This window comes from Ascaphus truei, unplaced genomic scaffold (genome assembly GCF_040206685.1).
Source record: "Ascaphus truei isolate aAscTru1 unplaced genomic scaffold, aAscTru1.hap1 HAP1_SCAFFOLD_1323, whole genome shotgun sequence".
NCBI lineage: Eukaryota > Metazoa > Chordata > Amphibia > Anura > Ascaphidae > Ascaphus > Ascaphus truei.
Window position 1 is genome coordinate 21,240 of NW_027454200.1, and position 19,261 is coordinate 40,500.

The following is a 19,261-nucleotide window of genomic DNA, read 5'->3' on the forward strand; positions in this document are numbered from 1 at the left end:
TCAGCGTCCCCCCTCTCTCTGACTCTTCCCCCCCAGGTGCTTCTCCGGCGATTTCTCCGGCCTGCGCTCAGCGTCCCCCCTCTCTCTGCCGCCCACGCTCAGCGTGTCCCCCTCTCTCTGACTCTCCCCCCCCCCCCCCAGGTGCTTCTCCGGGGATTTCTCCGGCCTGCGCTCAGCGTCCCCCCTTTCTCTGCCGCCCACGCTCAGCGTGTCCCCCTCTCTCTGACTCTCCCCCCCCCCCCCCCCCCCCCCAGGTGCTTCTCCGGGGATTTCTCCGGCCTGCGCGGGAGGTATCCTGGCTGCGCTCTGGCGCTCGCTCAGTCCGGACTCGCCGCGGTGAGAGAGCCAGCGCAGTGGTCATACGCCGCGTGCCCAGACGTGGACGAGTGCCGGCTGGGGATGGCCACGTGTCACCCACATGCCACCTGCAGGAACACGCCCGACTCCTACGAGTGTCACTGTGAGCGGGGGTACATGGGGGACGGCGTGACGCACTGCAACCAAACGTGAGTGTGTGCGATGCTCTGCAGGGGGTACATGGGGGACGGCGTGACGCACTGCAACCAAACGTGAGTGTGTGCGATGCTCTGCAGGGGGTACATGGGGGACGGCGTGACGCACTGCAACCAAACGTGAGTGTGTGCGATGCTCTGCAGGGGGTACGAGGGGTGTAACGGTGCGACGCTCTGCAGGGGGTACGAGGGGTGTAACGGTGCGACGCTCTGCAGGGGGTACGAGGGGTGTAACGGTGTGACGCTCTGCAGGGGGTACGAGGGGTGTAACGGTGCGACGCTCTGCAGGGGGTACGAGGGGTGTAACGGTGCAACGCTCTGCAGGGGGTACGAGGGGTGTAACGGTGCGACGCTCTGCAGGGGGTACGAGGGGTGTAACGGTGCGACGCTCTGCAGGGGGTACGAGGGGTGTAACGGTGTGACGCTCTGCAGGGGGTACGAGGGGTGTAACGGTGTGACGCTCTGCAGGGGGTACGAGGGGTGTAACGGTGCGACGCTCTGCAGGGGGTACGAGGGGTGTAACGGTGCGACGCTCTGCAGGGGGTACGCGGCAGGGGTGTAACGGTGCGACGCTCTGCAGGCGGTACGCGGCAGGGGTGTAACGGTGCGATACTCTGCAGGCAGCACGAGGCCGGGGTGTAACGGTGCGACGCTCTGCAGGCAGCACGAGGCCGGGGTGTGACGGTGCGACGCTCTGCAGGCAGCACGAGGCCGGGGTGTAACGGTGCGACGTTCTGCAGGCAGCACGAGGCCGGGGTGTAACGGTGCGATACTCTGCAGGGGGTACGAGGGGTGTAACGGTGCGACGCTCTGCAGGCTGTACGCAGGGGTGTAACGGTGCGACGCTCTGCAGGAGGTACGCGGCAGGGGTGTAACGGTGCGACGCTCTGCAGGCAGCACGAGGCCGGGGTGTAACGGTGCGATACTCTGCAGACAGCACGAGGCCGGGGTGCGATGCTCTGCAGGCAGCACGAGGCCGGGGTGTGACGGTGCGACGCTCTGCAGGCAGCACGAGGCCGGGGTGTGACGGTGCGACGCTCTGCAGGCTGCACGAGGCCGGGGTGTGACGCTCTGCAGGCAGCACGAGGCCGGGGTGTGACGGTGCGACGCTCTGCAGGCAGCACGAGGCCGGGGTGTGACGGTGCGACGCTCTGCAGGCAGCACGAGGCCGGGGTGTAACGGTGCGACGCTCTGCAGGCATCACGAGGCCGGGGTGCGACGCTCTGCAGGCAGCACGAGGCCGGGGTTTGACGGTGCGACGCTCTGCAGGCAGCACGAGGCCGGGGTGTGACGGTGCGACGCTCTGCAGGCAGCACGAGGCCGGGGTGTGACGGTGCGACGCTCTGCAGGCAGCACGATGCCGGGGTGCGACGCTCTGCAGGCAGCACGAGGCCGGGGTGTGACGGTGCGACGCTCTGCAGGCAGCACGAGGCCGGGGTGTGACGCTCTGCAGGCAGCACGAGGCCGGGGTGTGACGGTGCGACGCTCTGCAGGCAGCACGAGGCCGGGGTGCGACGCTCTGCAGGCAGCACGAGGCCGGGGTGTGACGCTCTGCAGGCAGCACGAGGCCGGGGTGTGACGGTGCGACGCTCTGCAGGCAGCACGAGGCCGGGGTGTGACGGTGCGACGCTCTGCAGGCAGCACGAGGCCGGGGTGCGACGCTCTGCAGGCAGCACGAGGCCGGGGTGTGACGGTGCGACGCTCTGCAGGCAGCACGAGGCCGGGGTGTGACGCTCTGCAGGAGCACGAGGCCGGGGTGTGACGGTGCGACGCTCTGCAGGCAGCACGATGCCGGGGTGCGATGCTCTGCAGGCAGCACGAGGCCGGGGTGTGACGGTGCGACGCTCTGCAGGCAGCACGAGGCCGGGGTGTGACGGTGCGACGCTCTGCAGGCTGCACGAGGCCGGGGTGTGACGCTCTGCAGGCAGCACGAGGCCGGGGTGTGACGGTGCGACGCTCTGCAGGCAGCACGAGGCCGGGGTGTGACGGTGCGACGCTCTGCAGGCAGCACGAGGCCGGGGTGTGACGGTGCGACGCTCTGCAGGCAGCACGAGGCCGGGGTGTGACGGTGCGACGCTCTGCAGGCAGCACGAGGCCGGGGTGTGACGGTGCGACGCTCTGCAGGCAGCACGAGGCCGGGGTGTGACGGTGCGACGCTCTGCAGGCAGCACGAGGCCGGGGTGTGACGGTGCGACGCTCTGCAGGCAGCACGAGGCCGGGGTGTGACGGTGCGACGCTCTGCAGGCAGCACGAGGCCGGGGTGTGACGGTGCGACGCTCTGCAGGCAGCACGAGGCCGGGGTGTGACGGTGCGACGCTCTGCAGGCAGCACGAGGCCGGGGTGTGACGGTGCGACGCTCTGCAGGCAGCACGAGGCCGGGGTGTGACGGTGCGACGCTCTGCAGGCAGCACGAGGCCGGGGTGTGACGGTGCGACGCTCTGCAGGCTGCACGAGGCCGGGGTGCGACGCTCTGCAGGCAGCACGAGGCCGGGGTGTGACGGTGCGACGCTCTGCAGGCTGCACGAGGCCGGGGTGCGACGCTCTGCAGGCAGCACGAGGCCGGGGTGTGACGGTGCGACGCTCTGCAGGCAGCACGAGGCCGGGGTGTGACGGTGCGACGCTCTGCAGGCAGCACGAGGCCGGGGTGTAACAGTGCGATGCTCTGCAGGCAGTACGAGGCCGGGGTGTGACGGTGCGACGCTCTGCAGGCAGCACGAGGCCGGGGTGTGACGGTGCGACGCTCTGCAGGCAGCACGAGGCCGGGGTGTGACGGTGCGACGCTCTGAAGGCAGCACGATGCCGGGGTGCGACGCTCTGCAGGCAGCACGAGGCCGGGGTGTGACGGTGCGACGCTCTGCAGGCAGCACGAGGCCGGGGTGTGACGCTCTGCAGGAGCACGAGGCCGGGGTGTGACGGTGCGACGCTCTGCAGGCTGCACGAGGCCGGGGTGCGACGCTCTGCAGGCAGCACGAGGCCGGGGTGTGACGGTGCGACGCTCTGCAGGCTGCACGAGGCCGGGGTGCGACGCTCTGCAGGCAGCACGAGGCCGGGGTGTGACGGTGCGACGCTCTGCAGGCAGCACGATGCCGGGGTGCGACGCTCTGCAGGCAGCACGAGGCCGGGGTGTGACGGTGCGACGCTCTGCAGGCAGCACGAGGCCGGGGTGTGACGGTGCGACGCTCTGCAGGCTGCACGAGGCCGGGGTGCGACGCTCTGCAGGCAGCACGAGGCCGGGGTGTGACGGTGCGACACTCTGCAGGCAGCACGAGGCCGGGGTGTGACGGTGCGACGCTCTGCAGGCAGCACGAGGCCGGGGTGTGACGGTGCGACGCTCTGCAGGCAGCACGAGGCCGGGGTGTGACGGTGCGACGCTCTGCAGGCAGCACGAGGCCGGGGTGCGACGCTCTGCAGGCAGCACGAGGCCGGGGTGTGACGGTGCGACGCTCTGCAGGCTGCACGAGGCCGGGGTGCGACGCTCTGCAGGCAGCACGAGGCCGGGGTGTGACGGTGCGACGCTCTGCAGGCAGCACGATGCCGGGGTGCGACGCTCTGCAGGCAGCACGAGGCCGGGGTGTGACGGTGCGACGCTCTGCAGGCAGCACGAGGCCGGGGTGTGACGCTCTGCAGGAGCACGAGGCCGGGGTGTGACGGTGCGACGCTCTGCAGGCTGCACGAGGCCGGGGTGCGACGCTCTGCAGGCAGCACGAGGCCGGGGTGTGACGGTGCGACGCTCTGCAGGCTGCACGAGGCCGGGGTGCGACGCTCTGCAGGAGCACGAGGCCGGGGTGTGACGGTGCGACGCTCTGCAGGCAGCACGAGGCCGGGGTGTGAGGGTGCGACGCTCTGCAGGCAGCACGAGGCCGGGGTGTGACGGTGCGACGCTCTGCAGGCAGCACGAGGCCGGGGTGTGACGGTGCGACGCTCTGCAGGCAGCACGAGGCCGGGGTGTGACGGTGCGACGCTCTGCAGGCAGCACGAGGCCGGGGTGTGACGGTGCGACGCTCTGCAGGCAGCACGAGGCCGGGGTGTGACGGTGCGACGCTCTGCAGGCAGCACGAGGCCGGGGTGTGACGGTGCGACGCTCTGCAGGCAGCACGAGGCCGGGGTGTGACGGTGCGACGCTCTGCAGGCAGCACGAGGCCGGGGTGTGACGGTGCGACGCTCTGCAGGCAGCACGAGGCCGGGGTGTGACGGTGCGACGCTCTGCAGGCAGCACGAGGCCGGGGTGTGACGGTGCGACGCTCTGCAGGCAGCACGAGGCCGGGGTGTGACGGTGCGACGCTCTGCAGGCAGCACGAGGCCGGGGTGTGACGGTGCGACGCTCTGCAGGCAGCACGAGGCCGGGGTGTGACGGTGCGACGCTCTGCAGGCTGCACGAGGCCGGGGTGCGACGCTCTGCAGGCAGCACGAGGCCGGGGTGTGACGGTGCGACGCTCTGCAGGCAGCACGAGGCCGGGGTGTGACGCTCTGCAGGAGCACGAGGCCGGGGTGTGACGGTGCGACGCTCTGCAGGCTGCACGAGGCCGGGGGTGCGACGCTCTGCAGGCAGCACGAGGCCGGGGTGTGACGGTGCGACGCTCTGCAGGCTGCACGAGGCCGGGGTGCGACGCTCTGCAGGCAGCACGAGGCCGGGGTGTGACGGTGCGACGCTCTGCAGGCAGCACGAGGCCGGGGTGCGACGCTCTGCAGGCAGCACGAGGCCGGGGTGTGACGGTGCGACGCTCTGCAGGCAGCACGAGGCCGGGGTGCGACGCTCTGCAGGCAGCACGAGGCCGGGGTGTGACGGTGCGACACTCTGCAGGCTGCACGAGGCCGGGGTGCGACGCTCTGCAGGCAGCACGAGGCCGGGGTGTGACGGTGCGACGCTCTGCAGGCTGCACGAGGCCGGGGTGCGACGCTCTGCAGGCAGCACGAGGCCGGGGTGTGACGGTGCGACGCTCTGCAGGCAGCACGATGCCGGGGTGCGACGCTCTGCAGGCAGCACGAGGCCGGGGTGTGACGGTGCGACGCTCTGCAGGCAGCACGAGGCCGGGGTGTGACGCTCTGCAGGAGCACGAGGCCGGGGTGTGACGGTGCGACGCTCTGCAGGCTGCACGAGGCCGGGGTGCGACGCTCTGCAGGCAGCACGAGGCCGGGGTGTGACGGTGCGACGCTCTGCAGGCTGCACGAGGCCGGGGTGCGACGCTCTGCAGGAGCACGAGGCCGGGGTGTGACGGTGCGACGCTCTGCAGGCAGCACGAGGCCGGGGTGTGAGGGTGCGACGCTCTGCAGGCAGCACGAGGCCGGGGTGTGACGGTGCGACGCTCTGCAGGCAGCACGAGGCCGGGGTGTGACGGTGCGACGCTCTGCAGGCAGCACGAGGCCGGGGTGTGACGGTGCGACGCTCTGCAGGCAGCACGAGGCCGGGGTGTGACGGTGCGACGCTCTGCAGGCAGCACGAGGCCGGGGTGTGACGGTGCGACGCTCTGCAGGCAGCACGAGGCCGGGGTGTGACGGTGCGACGCTCTGCAGGCAGCACGAGGCCGGGGTGTGACGGTGCGACGCTCTGCAGGCAGCACGAGGCCGGGGTGTGACGGTGCGACGCTCTGCAGGCAGCACGAGGCCGGGGTGTGACGGTGCGACGCTCTGCAGGCAGCACGAGGCCGGGGTGTGACGGTGCGACGCTCTGCAGGCAGCACGAGGCCGGGGTGTGACGGTGCGACGCTCTGCAGGCAGCACGAGGCCGGGGTGTGACGGTGCGACGCTCTGCAGGCTGCACGAGGCCGGGGTGCGACGCTCTGCAGGCAGCACGAGGCCGGGGTGTGACGGTGCGACGCTCTGCAGGCTGCACGAGGCCGGGGTGCGACGCTCTGCAGGCAGCACGAGGCCGGGGTGTGACGGTGCGACGCTCTGCAGGCAGCACGAGGCCGGGGTGTGACGCTCTGCAGGCAGCACGAGGCCGGGGTGTGACGGTGCGACGCTCTGCAGGCAGCACGATGCCGGGGTGTGACGCTCTGCAGGAGCACGAGGCCGGGGTGTGACGGTGCGACGCTCTGCAGGCTGCACGAGGCCGGGGTGCGACGCTCTGCAGGCAGCACGAGGCCGGGGTGTGACGGTGCGACGCTCTGCAGGCTGCACGAGGCCGGGGTGCGACGCTCTGCAGGCAGCACGAGGCCGGGGTGTGACGGTGCGACGCTCTGCAGGCAGCACGAGGCCGGGGTGCGACGCTCTGCAGGCAGCACGAGGCCGGGGTGTGACGGTGCGACGCTCTGCAGGCAGCACGAGGCCGGGGTGTGACGGTGCGACACTCTGCTGGCTGCACGAGGCCGGGGTGCGACGCTCTGCAGGCAGCACGAGGCCGGGGTGTGACGGTGCGACGCTCTGCAGGCTGCACGAGGCCGGGGTGCGACGCTCTGCAGGCAGCACGAGGCCGGGGTGTGACGGTGCGACGCTCTGCAGGCAGCACGATGCCGGGGTGCGACGCTCTGCAGGCAGCACGAGGCCGGGGTGTGACGGTGCGACGCTCTGCAGGCAGCACGAGGCCGGGGTGTGACGGTGCGACGCTCTGCAGGCAGCACGAGGCCGGGGTGTGACGGTGCGACGCTCTGCAGGCAGCACGAGGCCGGGGTGTGACGGTGCGACGCTCTGCAGGCAGCACGAGGCCGGGGTGTGACGGTGCGACGCTCTGCAGGCTGCACGAGGCCGGGGTGTGACGGTGCGACGCTCTGCAGGCAGCACGAGGCCGGGGTGCGACGCTCTGCAGGCAGCACGAGGCCGGGGTGTGACGGTGCGACGCTCTGCAGGCAGCACGAGTCCGGGGTGTGACGGTGCGACGCTCTGCAGGCAGCACGAGGCCGGGGTGCGACGCTCTGCAGGCAGCACGAGGCCGGGGTGTGACGGTGCGACGCTCTGCGTGTCTCCCTAGGTGTTACAACGAGTGCTCTCACGGCGGGTGCAGCGGCCCTCCCTCCTACGCCTGCGTGTGTGACCGTGGCTGGACGTCTGACCCCGCGGCCGTGAACGAGAGCGGAGTAGAGTGCAGCGTGGACTGTGGCTGCCACTTCCACAGCACCTGCACCCACGGCCTGGGGACCTGCGACGCCTGCCAGGGTGAGGGCACTGCCACGGGGGAGGGGCACTGCCAGCGGGGGAGGGGCACTGCCAGGGGGGGAGGGGCACTGCCAGGGGGGGAGGGGCACTGCCAGGGGGGGAGGGGCACTGCCAGGGTGAGGGGCACAGCCACGGGGGGAGGGGCACTGCCAGGGTGAGGGGCACAGCCACGGGGGGAGGGGCACAGCCACGGGGGGGGGGGCACAGCCACGGGGGGAGGGGCACAGCCACGGGGGGAGGGGCACAGCCAGGGTGAGGGGCACAGCCACGGGGGGAGGGGCACAGCCACGGGGGGAGGGGCACAGCCAGGGTGAGGGGCACTGCCACGGGGGGAGGGGCACAGCCACGGGGGGAGGGGACACTGCCAGGGTGAGGGCACTGCCACGGGGGGAGGGGCACAGCCACGGGGGGAGGGGACACTGCCAGGGTGAGGGGCACTGCCACGGGGGGAGGGGCACAGCCAGGGGGAGGGGCACAGCCAGGGTGAGGGGCACAGCCACGGGGGGAGGGGACACTGCCAGGGGGAGGGGCACAGCCACGGGGGGAGGGGACACAGCCACGGGGGGAGGGGACACTGCCAGGGTGAGGGCACAGCCAGGGTGAGGGCACTGCCAGGGGGGGAGGGGCACTGCCAGGGTGAGGGGCACAGCCACGGGGGGGGGGGCACAGCCACGGGGGGAGGGGCACAGCCACGGGGGGAGGGGCACAGCCACGGGGGGAGGGGCACAGCCACGGGGGGAGGGGCACAGCCAGGGTGAGGGGCACAGCCACGGGGGGAGGGGCACTGCCAGGGTGAGGGGCACTGCCACGGGGGGAGGGGCACAGCCACGGGGGGAGGGGACACTGCCAGGGTGAGGGCACTGCCACGGGGGGAGGGGCACAGCCACGGGGGGAGGGGACACTGCCAGGGTGAGGGGCACTGCCACGGGGGGAGGGGCACAGCCAGGGGGAGGGGCACAGCCAGGGTGAGGGGCACAGCCACGGGGGGAGGGGACACTGCCAGGGTGAGGGGCACAGCCACGGGGGGAGGGGACACTGCCAGGGTGAGGGCACAGCCAGGGTGAGGGCACTGCCACGGGGGGAGGGGACACTGCCAGGGTGAGGGCACTGCCACGGGGGGAGGGGACACTGCCAGGGTGAGGGCACTGCCACGGGGGGAGGGGACACTGCCAGGGTGAGGGCACTGCCACGGGGGGAGGGGACACTGCCAGGGTGAGGGCACTGCCACGGGGGGAGGGGACACTGCCAGGGTGAGGGCACTGCCACGGGGGGAGGGGACACAGCCAGGGTGAGGGCACTGCCACGGGGGGAGGGGACACTGCCAGGGTGAGGGCACTGCCACGGGGGGAGGGGACACTGCCAGGGTGAGGGGCACAGCCACGGGGGGGAGGGGACACTGCCAGGGTGAGGGCACTGCCACGGGGGGTGGGGACACTGCCAGGGTGAGGGCACTGCCACGGGGGGAGGGGCACAGCCAGGGTGAGGGCACTGCCACGGGGGGAGGGGCACAGCCAGGGTGAGGGCACTGCCACGGGGGGAGGGGACACTGCCAGGGTGAGGGCACTGCCACGGGGGGAGGGGACACTGCCAGGGTGAGGGCACTGCCACGGGGGGAGGGGACACTGCCAGGGTGAGGGCACTGCCACGGGGGGAGGGGCACAGCCAGGGTGAGGGGCACTGCCACGGGGGGAGGGGCACAGCCAGGGGGGGGGGGCACTGCCACAGGGGGAGGTGACACTGCCACAGGGGGAGGTGACACTGCCAGGGGGGGGGGGCACTGCCACAGGGGGAGGGGACACTGCCAGGGGGGGGGGGCACTGCCACAGGGGGAGGTGACACTGCCACAGGGGAGGTGACACTGCCACAGGGGGCGGTGACACTGCCAGGGGGGGGGGCACTGCCACAGGGGAGGTGACACTGCCAGGAAGGGGGGGCACTGCCACAGGGGGAGGTGACACTGCCACAGGGGGAGGTGACACTGCAGGGGGGGGCACTGCCACAGGGGAGGTGACACTGCAGGAAGGGGGGGCACTGCCACAGGGGGAGGTGACACTGCCAGGGGGGGGGCACTGCCACAGGGGGAGGTGACACTGCCAGGAAGGGGGGGCACTGCCACAGGGGGAGGTGACACTGCCAGGGGGGGGGGGGCACTGCCACAGGGGGAGGTGACACTGCCAGGGGGGGGGCACTGCCACAGGGGGAGGTGACACTGCCAGGGGGGGGGCACTGCCACAGGGGGAGGTGACACTGCCAGGGGGGGGGGCACTGCCACAGGGGGAGGTGACACTGCCACAGGGGAGGTGACACTGCCACAGGGGGAGGTGACACTGCCAGGGGGGGGGGGGCACTGCCACAGGGGGAGGTGACACTGCCAGGAAGGGGGGGCACTGCCACAGGGGGAGATGACACTGCCACAGGGGGAGGTGACACTGCCAGGGGGGGGGGGCACTGCCAGGGGGGGGGGGCACTGCCACAGGGGGAGGTGACACTGCCAGGAAGGGGGGGCACTGCCACAGGGGGAGGTGACACTGCCACAGGGGGAGGTGACACTGCCAGGGAGGTGACACTGCCACAGGGGGAGGTGACACTGCCACAGGGGGAGGTGTCACTGCCACAGGGGGAGGTGACACTGCCACAGGGGGAGGTGACACTGCCAGGGGGGGGGGGGCACTGCCACGCTGGGGTCGTGCTGGGTGAGTGTAAGTCCCGTTGTTTGCGATGCTCTGCAGCCCCGTGTCTCCGCCTCCCTCTCCCCACAGACTGGACACAAGGAGCGCAGTGCCACGAGTGCCAGCCCGGCAGCTTTGGGAGCGCCGTGCTGAAGCCGGGATGCCAGGCGTGTGCCTGTAACGGGCACGGGACCGCCGCCCACGGGCACTGCCACCGAGACACAGGCGTGTGCTACTGCAGCGATAACACGCAGGGGGCGCACTGTGACACGTGTGCGCACAGCTACTACGGAGACCCCAGGTACAATGCTCTGCAAGGCTGCGCTGATTAGTGACGCGATGCTCTGCGCTGATTAGTGACGCGATGCTCTGCGCTTAGTGACGCGATGCTCTGCGCTGATTAGTGACGCGATGCTCTGCGCTGATTAGTGACGCGATGCTCTGCGCTGATTAGTGACGCGATGCTCTGCGCTTAGTGACGCGATGCTCTGCGCTTAGTGACGCGATGCTCTGCGCTTAGTGACGCGATGCTCTGCGCTGATTAGTGACGCGATGCTCTGCGCTGATTAGTGACGCGATGCTCTGCGCTTAGTGACGCAATGCTCTGCGCTTAGTGACGCGATGCTCTGCGCTGATTAGTGACGCGATGCTCTGCGCTTAGTGACGCGATGCTCTGCGCTTAGTGACGCGATGCTCTGCGCTGATTAGTGACGCGATGCTCTGCGCTAATTAGTGACGCGATGCTCTGCGCTTAGTGACGCGATGCTCTGCGCTGTGATTAGTGACGCGATGCTCTGCGCTGTGATTAGTGACGCGATGCTCTGCGCTGTGATTAGTAACGCGATGCTCTGCACTGAGTAGTGACGCTCTGCGTTGTAATTAGTGACGCGATGTTCTGCGTTGTAATTAGTGACGCGATGCTCTGCGCTGATTAGTGACGCGATGCTCTGCGCTTAGTGACGCGATGCTCTGCGCTTAGTGACGCGATGCTCTGCGCTGTGATTAGTGACGCGCTGCTCTGCGCTGAGATTAGTGACGCGATGCTCTGCGCTGTGATTAGTGACGCGATGCTCTGCACTGAGTAGTGACGCTCTGCGTTGTAATTAGTGACGCGATGTTCTGCGCTGTGATTAGTGGCGCGATGCTCTGTACTGAGTAGTGACGCGATGTTCTGAGCTTAGTGACGCGATGCTCTGCGCTGTGAGTAGTGACGCGATGCTCTGCGCTGTGAGTAGTGGCGCGATGCTCTGCGCTGTGAGTAGTGACGCGATGTTCTGCGCTGTAATTAGTGACGCGATGCTCTGCGCTGGGAGTAGTGACGCGATGTACTGAGTAGTGACGCGATGCTCTGCGCTGTGAGTAGTGACGCGATGTTCTGCGCTGTAATTAGTGACGCGATGCTCTGCGCTGTGAGTAGTGACGCGATGTACTGAGTAGTGACGCGATGCTCTGCGCTGTGAGTAGTGACGCGATGTTCTGCGCTGTAATTAGTGACGCGATGCTCTGCGCTGTGAGTAGTGACGCGATGTACTGAGTAGTGACGCGATGCTCTGCGCTGTGAGTAGTGACGCGATGTTCTCCGCTGTAATTAGTGACGCGATGCTCTGCGCTGTGAGTAGTGACGCGATGTACTGAGTAGTGACGCGATGCTCTGCGCTGTGAGTAGTGACGCGATGTACTGAGTAGTGACGCGATGCTCTGCGCTGTGAGTAGTGACGCGATGCTCTGCACTGTGAGTAGTGGCGCGATGCTCTGTACTGAGTAGTGACGCGATGTTCTGAGCTTAGTGACGCGATGCTGTGCGCTGTGAGTAGTGACGTGATGCTCTGCGCTGTGAGTAGTGGCGCGATGCTCTGTACTGAGTAGTGACGCGATGCTCTGCGCTGTGAGTAGTGACGCGATGTTCTGCGCTGTAATTAGTGACGCGATGCTCTGCGCTGTGAGTAGTGACGCGATGTACTGAGTAGTGACGCGATGCTCTGCGCTGTGAGTAGTGACGCGATGTTCTGCGCTGTAATTAGTGACGCGATGCTCTGCGCTTTGAGTAGTGACGCGATGTACTGAGTAGTGACGCGATGCTCTGCGCTGTGAGTAGTGACGCGATGTACTGAGTAGTGACGCGATGCTCTGCGCTGTGAGTAGTGACGCGATGCTCTGCGCTGTGAGTAGTGGCGCGATGCTCTGTACTGAGTAGTGACGCGATGTTCTGAGCTTAGTGACGCGATGCTGTGAGTAGTGACGTGATGCTCTGCGCTGTGAGTAGTGGCGCGATGCTCTGTACTGAGTAGTGACGCGATGCTCTGCGCTGTGAGTAGTGACGCGATGCTCTGCGCTGTGAGTAGTGACGCGATGCTCTGCGCTGTGAGTAGTGACGCGATGCTCTGCGCTGTGAGTAGTGACGCGATGCTCTGCGCTGTGAGTAGTGGCGCGATGCTCTGTACTGAGTAGTGACGCGATGTTCTGAGCTTAGTGACGCGATGCTGTGCGCTGTGAGTAGTGACGTGATGCTCTGCGCTGTGAGTAGTGGCGCGATGCTCTGCGCTGTGAGTAGTGGCGCGATGCTCTGCGCTGTGAGTAGTGACGCGATGCTCTGAGCTTAGTCAGGTATCCACCAAGGAGAGTTAGAGCACTACTACAAAAAATAAATTGCTAGAGAGTGTCCCAAAGATAGAGGTTTATTGGGTCAGAGCGTGGTGACAAGAAAAGAACGAGCCCTCAGCCGCCACCGACATGTTTCTCACGGTGCACAAAGATCTGATAACCCCTCGTACCTAATATAGTGTCTGTTTCCCGCCAATCGTCCCGCCAACCCGTCGCTCAGTCGCGTCACACGCGACGCGCCATGTCACCAGAACGCGTCACGAGTACTGCGCCCTGCGCTGGGTATAGCGATGACGTCAGCGCGTCTAAGACAAAAAAAACTTTATTAACATCCTAAACTGAACAAACCTAACACAAACTAAAATAACTTTATTAATCTACTAAAACATAATGTATACAATTACTATAATTATAAACATAGAATATTTAAATAAAATCAATTAAAAAACAAGGTTTATTAGAGAAAAAAACATTAAACTTGACAATTTAAAATCATTTGATTGTAAACATATGAGCTCTCATACCCATATATATCTCAGAAGGTTCTATTGAACAATATGTATATATATATAACAAGATTTATTAATCAATTCATTCAATTCATCAAAGGGCGATGACAAAAAAATAAGCTGTATACAAATTTGTTCAAACAGTAAATTCTATATACATATATGTAAGTTAATCATATTCTCAATAAGATAGGGGTATGGGGTTCACATATTTCAGATCATATTCTTTACCAATATACAGAATTGAGGATGAATATCTATAGGTGTAAACATATTGACATAGTTATCCAATTTATACAATAGCACTTATTAGTATATTTTCATCATTATACAATCAAAATATCAAATATAAGAAATGAAATTAGATGAAAATAGAATAGATATACATAAAGATTATGGATTTGTATATAATGATAATTCATGGATTTACAGTACATATTATTAGATATTAATTCTTTTATTTAAGATATGGGTTTAAGTCCCAATCCGTATTCAATCCATACGGGATCCTAGTATTCAAAGTAAAAATCCAAAAGAGTTCCCTTTTGTCCAGTAATTCCAACCTATCACCACCCCTATATGGTGTTTCAATATGTTCAATCCCTCTAAATTTAGAAACAGACGCTATATTAGGTACGAGGGGTTATCAGACCTTTGTGCACCGTGAGAAAGAGCGGAAGCTCGGAACATGTCGCTGGGGGCTGAGGGCTCAGCTTTTCTCGTCACCACGCTCTGACCCAATAAACCTCTATCTGTGGGACACTCTCTCTCTAGCAGTTTATTTTATGTAGTCGTGCTCTAACTCTCCTTGGTGGAAACCTGTCTGTCGCTGTGGGGTACCGGATGCACACACCTAAGAAGATTCAATCCCTGGAGGACCACCTGCTACAAGTGAGTTATTTCACTCATCTTGCACCATACTGTATGTTCCTATTCAATGCTTTGGCTGGACACTAGCTAGTGTGAGTATTTACCGATTCTGAGGTGATACTCTTCCAGTTTATTGATACCTAGTGGAATGAGGTGTATTATGTCATAGGTGGTCACCCTTATTATCATGGGATACTTCTAGGGTACAACGTATAGCAATCAAGAATTTGAAGTTGCTGGGTCTATGTTTTAGAGCACCACACAGTCTTTTTTCCTTTTTCCGTTCTGAGCTTAGTGATGCGATGCTCTGCGCTGAGCTTAGTGACGCGATGCTCTGCGCTGTGAGTAGTGACGCGATGCTCTGCGCTGTGAGTAGTGACGCGATGCTCTGCGCTGTGAGTAGTGACGCGATGCTCTGCGCTGTGAGTAGTGACGCGATGCTCTGCGCTGTAATTAGTGACGCGATGCTCTGCGCTGTGAGTAGTGACGCGATGCTCTGCGCTGTGAGTAGTGACGCGATGCTCTGCGCTGTGAGTAGTGACGCGATGTTCTGGCTGTAATTAGTGACGCGATGCTCTGCGCTGTGAGTAGTGACGCGATGCTCTGCGCTGTGAGTAGTGGCGCGATGCTCTGCGCTGTGAGTAGTGACGCGATGCTCTGCGCTGTGAGTAGTGACGCGATGTTCTGCGCTGTAATTAGTGACGCGATGCTCTGCGCTGTGAGTAGTGACGCGATGCTCTGCGCTGTGAGTAGTGGCGCGATGCTCTGCGCTGTGAGTAGTGACGCGATGCTCTGCGCTGTGAGTAGTGACGCGATGCTCTGCGCTGTGAGTAGTGACGCGATGCTCTGCGCTGAGTAGTGGCGCGATGCTCTGTACTGAGTAGTGACGCGATGTTCCGAGCTTAGTGACGCGATGCTCTGCGCTGTGAGTAGTGACGCGATGCTCTGCGCTGTGAGTAGTGGCGCGATGCTCTGTACTGACTAGTGACGCGATGTTCTGAGCTTAGTGACGCGATGCTCTGCGCTGAGTAGTGACGCGATGCTCTGCGCTGTGAGTAGTGACGCGATGCTCTGCGCTGAGAGTAGTGACGCGATGATCTGAGCTTAGTGACGCGATGCTCTGCGCTGTGAGTAGTGACGCGATGCTCTGCGCTGTGAGTAGTGACGCGATGTTCTGAGCTTAGTGACGCGATGCTCTGCGCTGTGAGTAGTGACGCGATGCTCCGCGCTGTGATTAATGTAAAGTAGGAACAGTGTCCTGACAGGGTGCTACTAAAACCCTATGTGAGTGGTGTGTATATAATCCTCCTAAATCAGTCGGTATATATGCAGGACAGACCGTTGTGTGTTCCGGCTGTGTGATTCGCCCGGCCCAATGTTGTGTGGTATATTCAACTCACACGGAGTCTGTAGCGCGGGGACGGAGGGCACTCACAGGGAGTCTGTAGCGCGGGGACGGAGGGAGCTCACACGGAGTCTGTAGCGCGGGGACGGAGGGAACTCATAGGAGCGGAGTCTGTAGCGCGGGGGACGGAGGGAACTCACAGGGAGTCTGTAGCGCGGGGACGGAGGGAACTCACAGGAGCGGAGTCTGTAGCGCGGGGACGGAGGGAACTCACAGGGAGTCTGTAGCGCGGGGACGGAGGGAACTCACAGGAGCGGAGTCTGTAGCGCGGGGACGGAGGGAGCTCACAGGAGCGGAGTCTGTAGCGCGGGGACGGAGGGAACTCACAGGAGCGGAGTCTGTAGCGCGGGGACGGAGGGAACTCACAGGAGCGGAGTCTGTAGCGCGGGGACGGAGGGAACTCACAGGAGCGGAGTCTGTAGCGCGGGGACGGAGGGAGCTCACAGGAGCGGAGTCTGTAGCGCGGGGGACGGAGGGAACTCACAGGGAGTCTGTAGCGCGGGGACGGAGGGAGCTCACAGGAGCGGAGTCTGTAGCGCGGGGACGGAGGGAACTCACAGGAGTCTGTAGCGCGGGACGGAGGGAACTCACAGGAGCGGAGTCTGTAGCGCGGGGACGGAGGGAACTCACAGGAGCGGAGTCTGTAGCGCGGGGACGGAGGGAACTCACAGGAGCGGAGTCTGTAGCGCGGGGACGGAGGGAGCTCACAGGAGCGGAGTCTGTAGCGCGGGGACGGAGGGAACTCACAGGAGCGGAGTCTGTAGCGCGGGACGGAGGGAACTCACAGGAGCGGAGTCTGTAGCGCGGGGACGGAGGGAGCTCACAGGAGCGGAGTCTGTAGCGCGGGGACGGAGGGAACTCACAGGAGCGGAGTCTGTAGCGTGGGGACAGAGGGAACTCACAGGAGCGGAGTCTGTAGCGCGGGGACGGAGGGAACTCACAGGAGCGGAGTCTGTAGCGCGGGGACGGAGGGCACTCACAGGAGCGGAGTCTGTAGCGCGGGGACGGAGGGAACTCACAGGAGCGGAGTCTGTAGCGCAGGGACGGAGGGAACTCACAGGAGCGGAGTCTGTAGCGCGGGGACGGAGGGAACTCACAGGAGCGGAGTCTGTAGCGCGGGGACGGAGGGAACTCACACGGAGTCTGTAGCGCGGGGACGGAGGGAACTCACAGGAGCGGAGTCTGTAGCGCGGGGACGGAGGGAGCTCACAGGAGCGGAGTCTGTAGCGCGGGGATGGAGGGAACTCACAGGAGGGGAGTCTGTAGCGCGGGGACGGAGGGAACTCACAGGAGTGGAGTCTGTAGCGCGGGGACGGAGGGAACTCACAGGAGCGGAGTCTGTAGCGCGGGACAGAGGGCACTCACAGGAGCGGAGTCTGTAGCGCGGGGACGGAGGGAACTCACAGGAGCGGAGTCTGTAGCGCGGGACGGAGGGAACTCACAGGAGGGGAGTCTGTAGCGCGGGGACGGAGGGAACTCACAGGAGCGGAGTCTAGCGCGGGGACGGAGGGAACTCACAGGAGCGGAGTCTGTAGCGCGGGGACGGAGGGAACTCACAGGAGCGGAGTCTGTAGCGCGGGGACGGAGGGAGCTCACAGGGAGTCTGTAGCGCGGGGACGGAGGGAGCTCACAGGAGCAGAGTCTGTAGCGCGGAGACGGAGGGAACTCACAGGAGCGGAGTCTGTAGCGCGGGGACGGAGGGAACTCACAGGAGCGGAGTCTGTAGCGCGGGGACGGAGGGAACTCACATGGAGTCTGTAGCGCGGGGACGGAGGGAACTCACAGGAGCGGAGTCTGTAGCGCGGGGACGGAGGGAACTCACAGGGAGTCTGTAGCGTGGGGACGGAGGGAACTCACAGGAGCGGAGTCTGTAGCGCGGGGACGGAGGGAACTCACAGGAGCGGAGTCTGTAGCGCGGGGACGGAGGGAACTCACAGGAGCGGAGTCTGTAGCGCGGGGACGGAGGGAACTCACACGGAGTCTGTAGCGCGGGACGGAGGGAACTCACAGGAGCGGAGTCTGTAGCGCGGGGACGGAGGGAACTCACAGGAGCGGAGTCTGTAGCGCGGGGACGGAGGGAACTCACAGGAGCGGAGTCTAGCGCGGGGACGGAGGGAACTCACAGGGAGTCTGTAGCGCGGGGACGGAGGGAACTCACAGGAGCGGAGTCTGTAGCGCAGGGACGGAGGGAACTCACAGGAGCGGAGTCTGTAGCGCGGGGACGGAGGGAACTCACAGGAGCGGAGTCTGTAGCGCGGGGACGGAGGGAACTCACAGGAGCGGAGTCTGTAGCGCGGGGACGGAGGGAACTCACACGGAGTCTGTAGCGCGGGGATGGAGGGAACTCACAGGAGCGGAGTCTGTAGCGCGGGGACGGAGGGAACTCACAGGAGCGGAGTCTGTAGCGCGGGGACGGAGGGAACTCACAGGAGCGGAGTCTGTAGCGCGGGGACGGAGGGAACTCACACGGAGTCTGTAGCGCGGGGACGGAGGGAACTCACAGGAGCGGAGTCTGTAGCGCGGGGACGGAGGGAGCTCACAGGAGCGGAGTCTGTAGCGCGGGGACGGAGGGAACTCACACGGAGTCTGTAGCGCGGGGACGGAGGGAACTCACAGGAGCGGAGTCTGTAGCGCGGGGACGGAGGGAACTCACAGGAGCGGAGTCTGTAGCGCGGGGACGGAGGGAGCTCACAGGGAGTCTGTAGCGCGGGGACGGAGGGAGCTCACAGGAGCAGAGTCTGTAGCGCGGAGACGGAGGGAACTCACAGGAGCGGAGTCTGTAGCGCGGGGACGGAGGGAACTCACAGGGAGTCTGTAGCGTGGGGACGGAGGGAACTCACAGGAGCGGAGTCTGTAGCGCGGGGACGGAGGGAACTCACAGGAGCGGAGTCTGTAGCGCGGGGACGGAGGGAACTCACAGGAGCGGAGTCTGTAGCGCGGGGACGGAGGGAACTCACACGGAGTCTGTAGCGCGGGGACGGAGGGAACTCACAGGAGCGGAGTCTGTAGCGCGGGGACGGAGGGAACTCACAGGAGCGGAGTCTGTAGCGCGGGGACGGAGGGAACTCACAGGAGCGGAGTCTAGCGCGGGGACGGAGGGAACTCACAGGGAGTCTGTAGCGCGGGGACGGAGGGAACTCACAGGAGCGGAGTCTGTAGCGCAGGGACGGAGGGAACTCACAGGAGCGGAGTCTGTAGCGCGGGGACGGAGGGAACTCACAGGAGCGGAGTCTGTAGCGCGGGGACGGAGGGAACTCACAGGAGCGGAGTCTGTAGCGCGGGGACGGAGGGAACTCACACGGAGTCTGTAGCGCGGGGATGGAGGGAACTCACAGGAGCGGAGTCTGTAGCGCGGGGACGGAGGGAACTCACAGGAGCGGAGTCTGTAGCGCGGGGACGGAGGGAACTCACAGGAGCGGAGTCTGTAGCGCGGGGACGGAGGGAACTCACACGGAGTCTGTAGCGCGGGGACGGAGGGAACTCACAGGAGCGGAGTCTGTAGCGCGGGGACGGAGGGAGCTCACAGGAGCGGAGTCTGTAGCGCGGGGACGGAGGGAACTCACACGGAGTCTGTAGCGCGGGGACGGAGGGAACTCACAGGAGCGG

The 19,261-nt window shown here is 65.0% G+C and overlaps 1 protein-coding gene across 1 annotated transcript in view; it reads left to right on the plus strand.

Moving 5' to 3' along the window:
- The window catches only part of LOC142475673 (multiple epidermal growth factor-like domains protein 8), a gene marked incomplete at its 3' end in the record, with an annotated part of 91,102 nt that overhangs the window by 20,015 nt on the left and 51,826 nt on the right, over window positions 1–19,261 (plus strand). Inside the window, exons 5-7 of the mRNA XM_075581448.1 lie at window positions 255–506; window positions 7,417–7,601; window positions 10,361–10,571. Of these exons, the coding sequence (XP_075437563.1) occupies window positions 255–506; window positions 7,417–7,601; window positions 10,361–10,571 (648 nt within the window). The remainder of the gene's footprint in view (window positions 1–254; window positions 507–7,416; window positions 7,602–10,360; window positions 10,572–19,261) is intronic.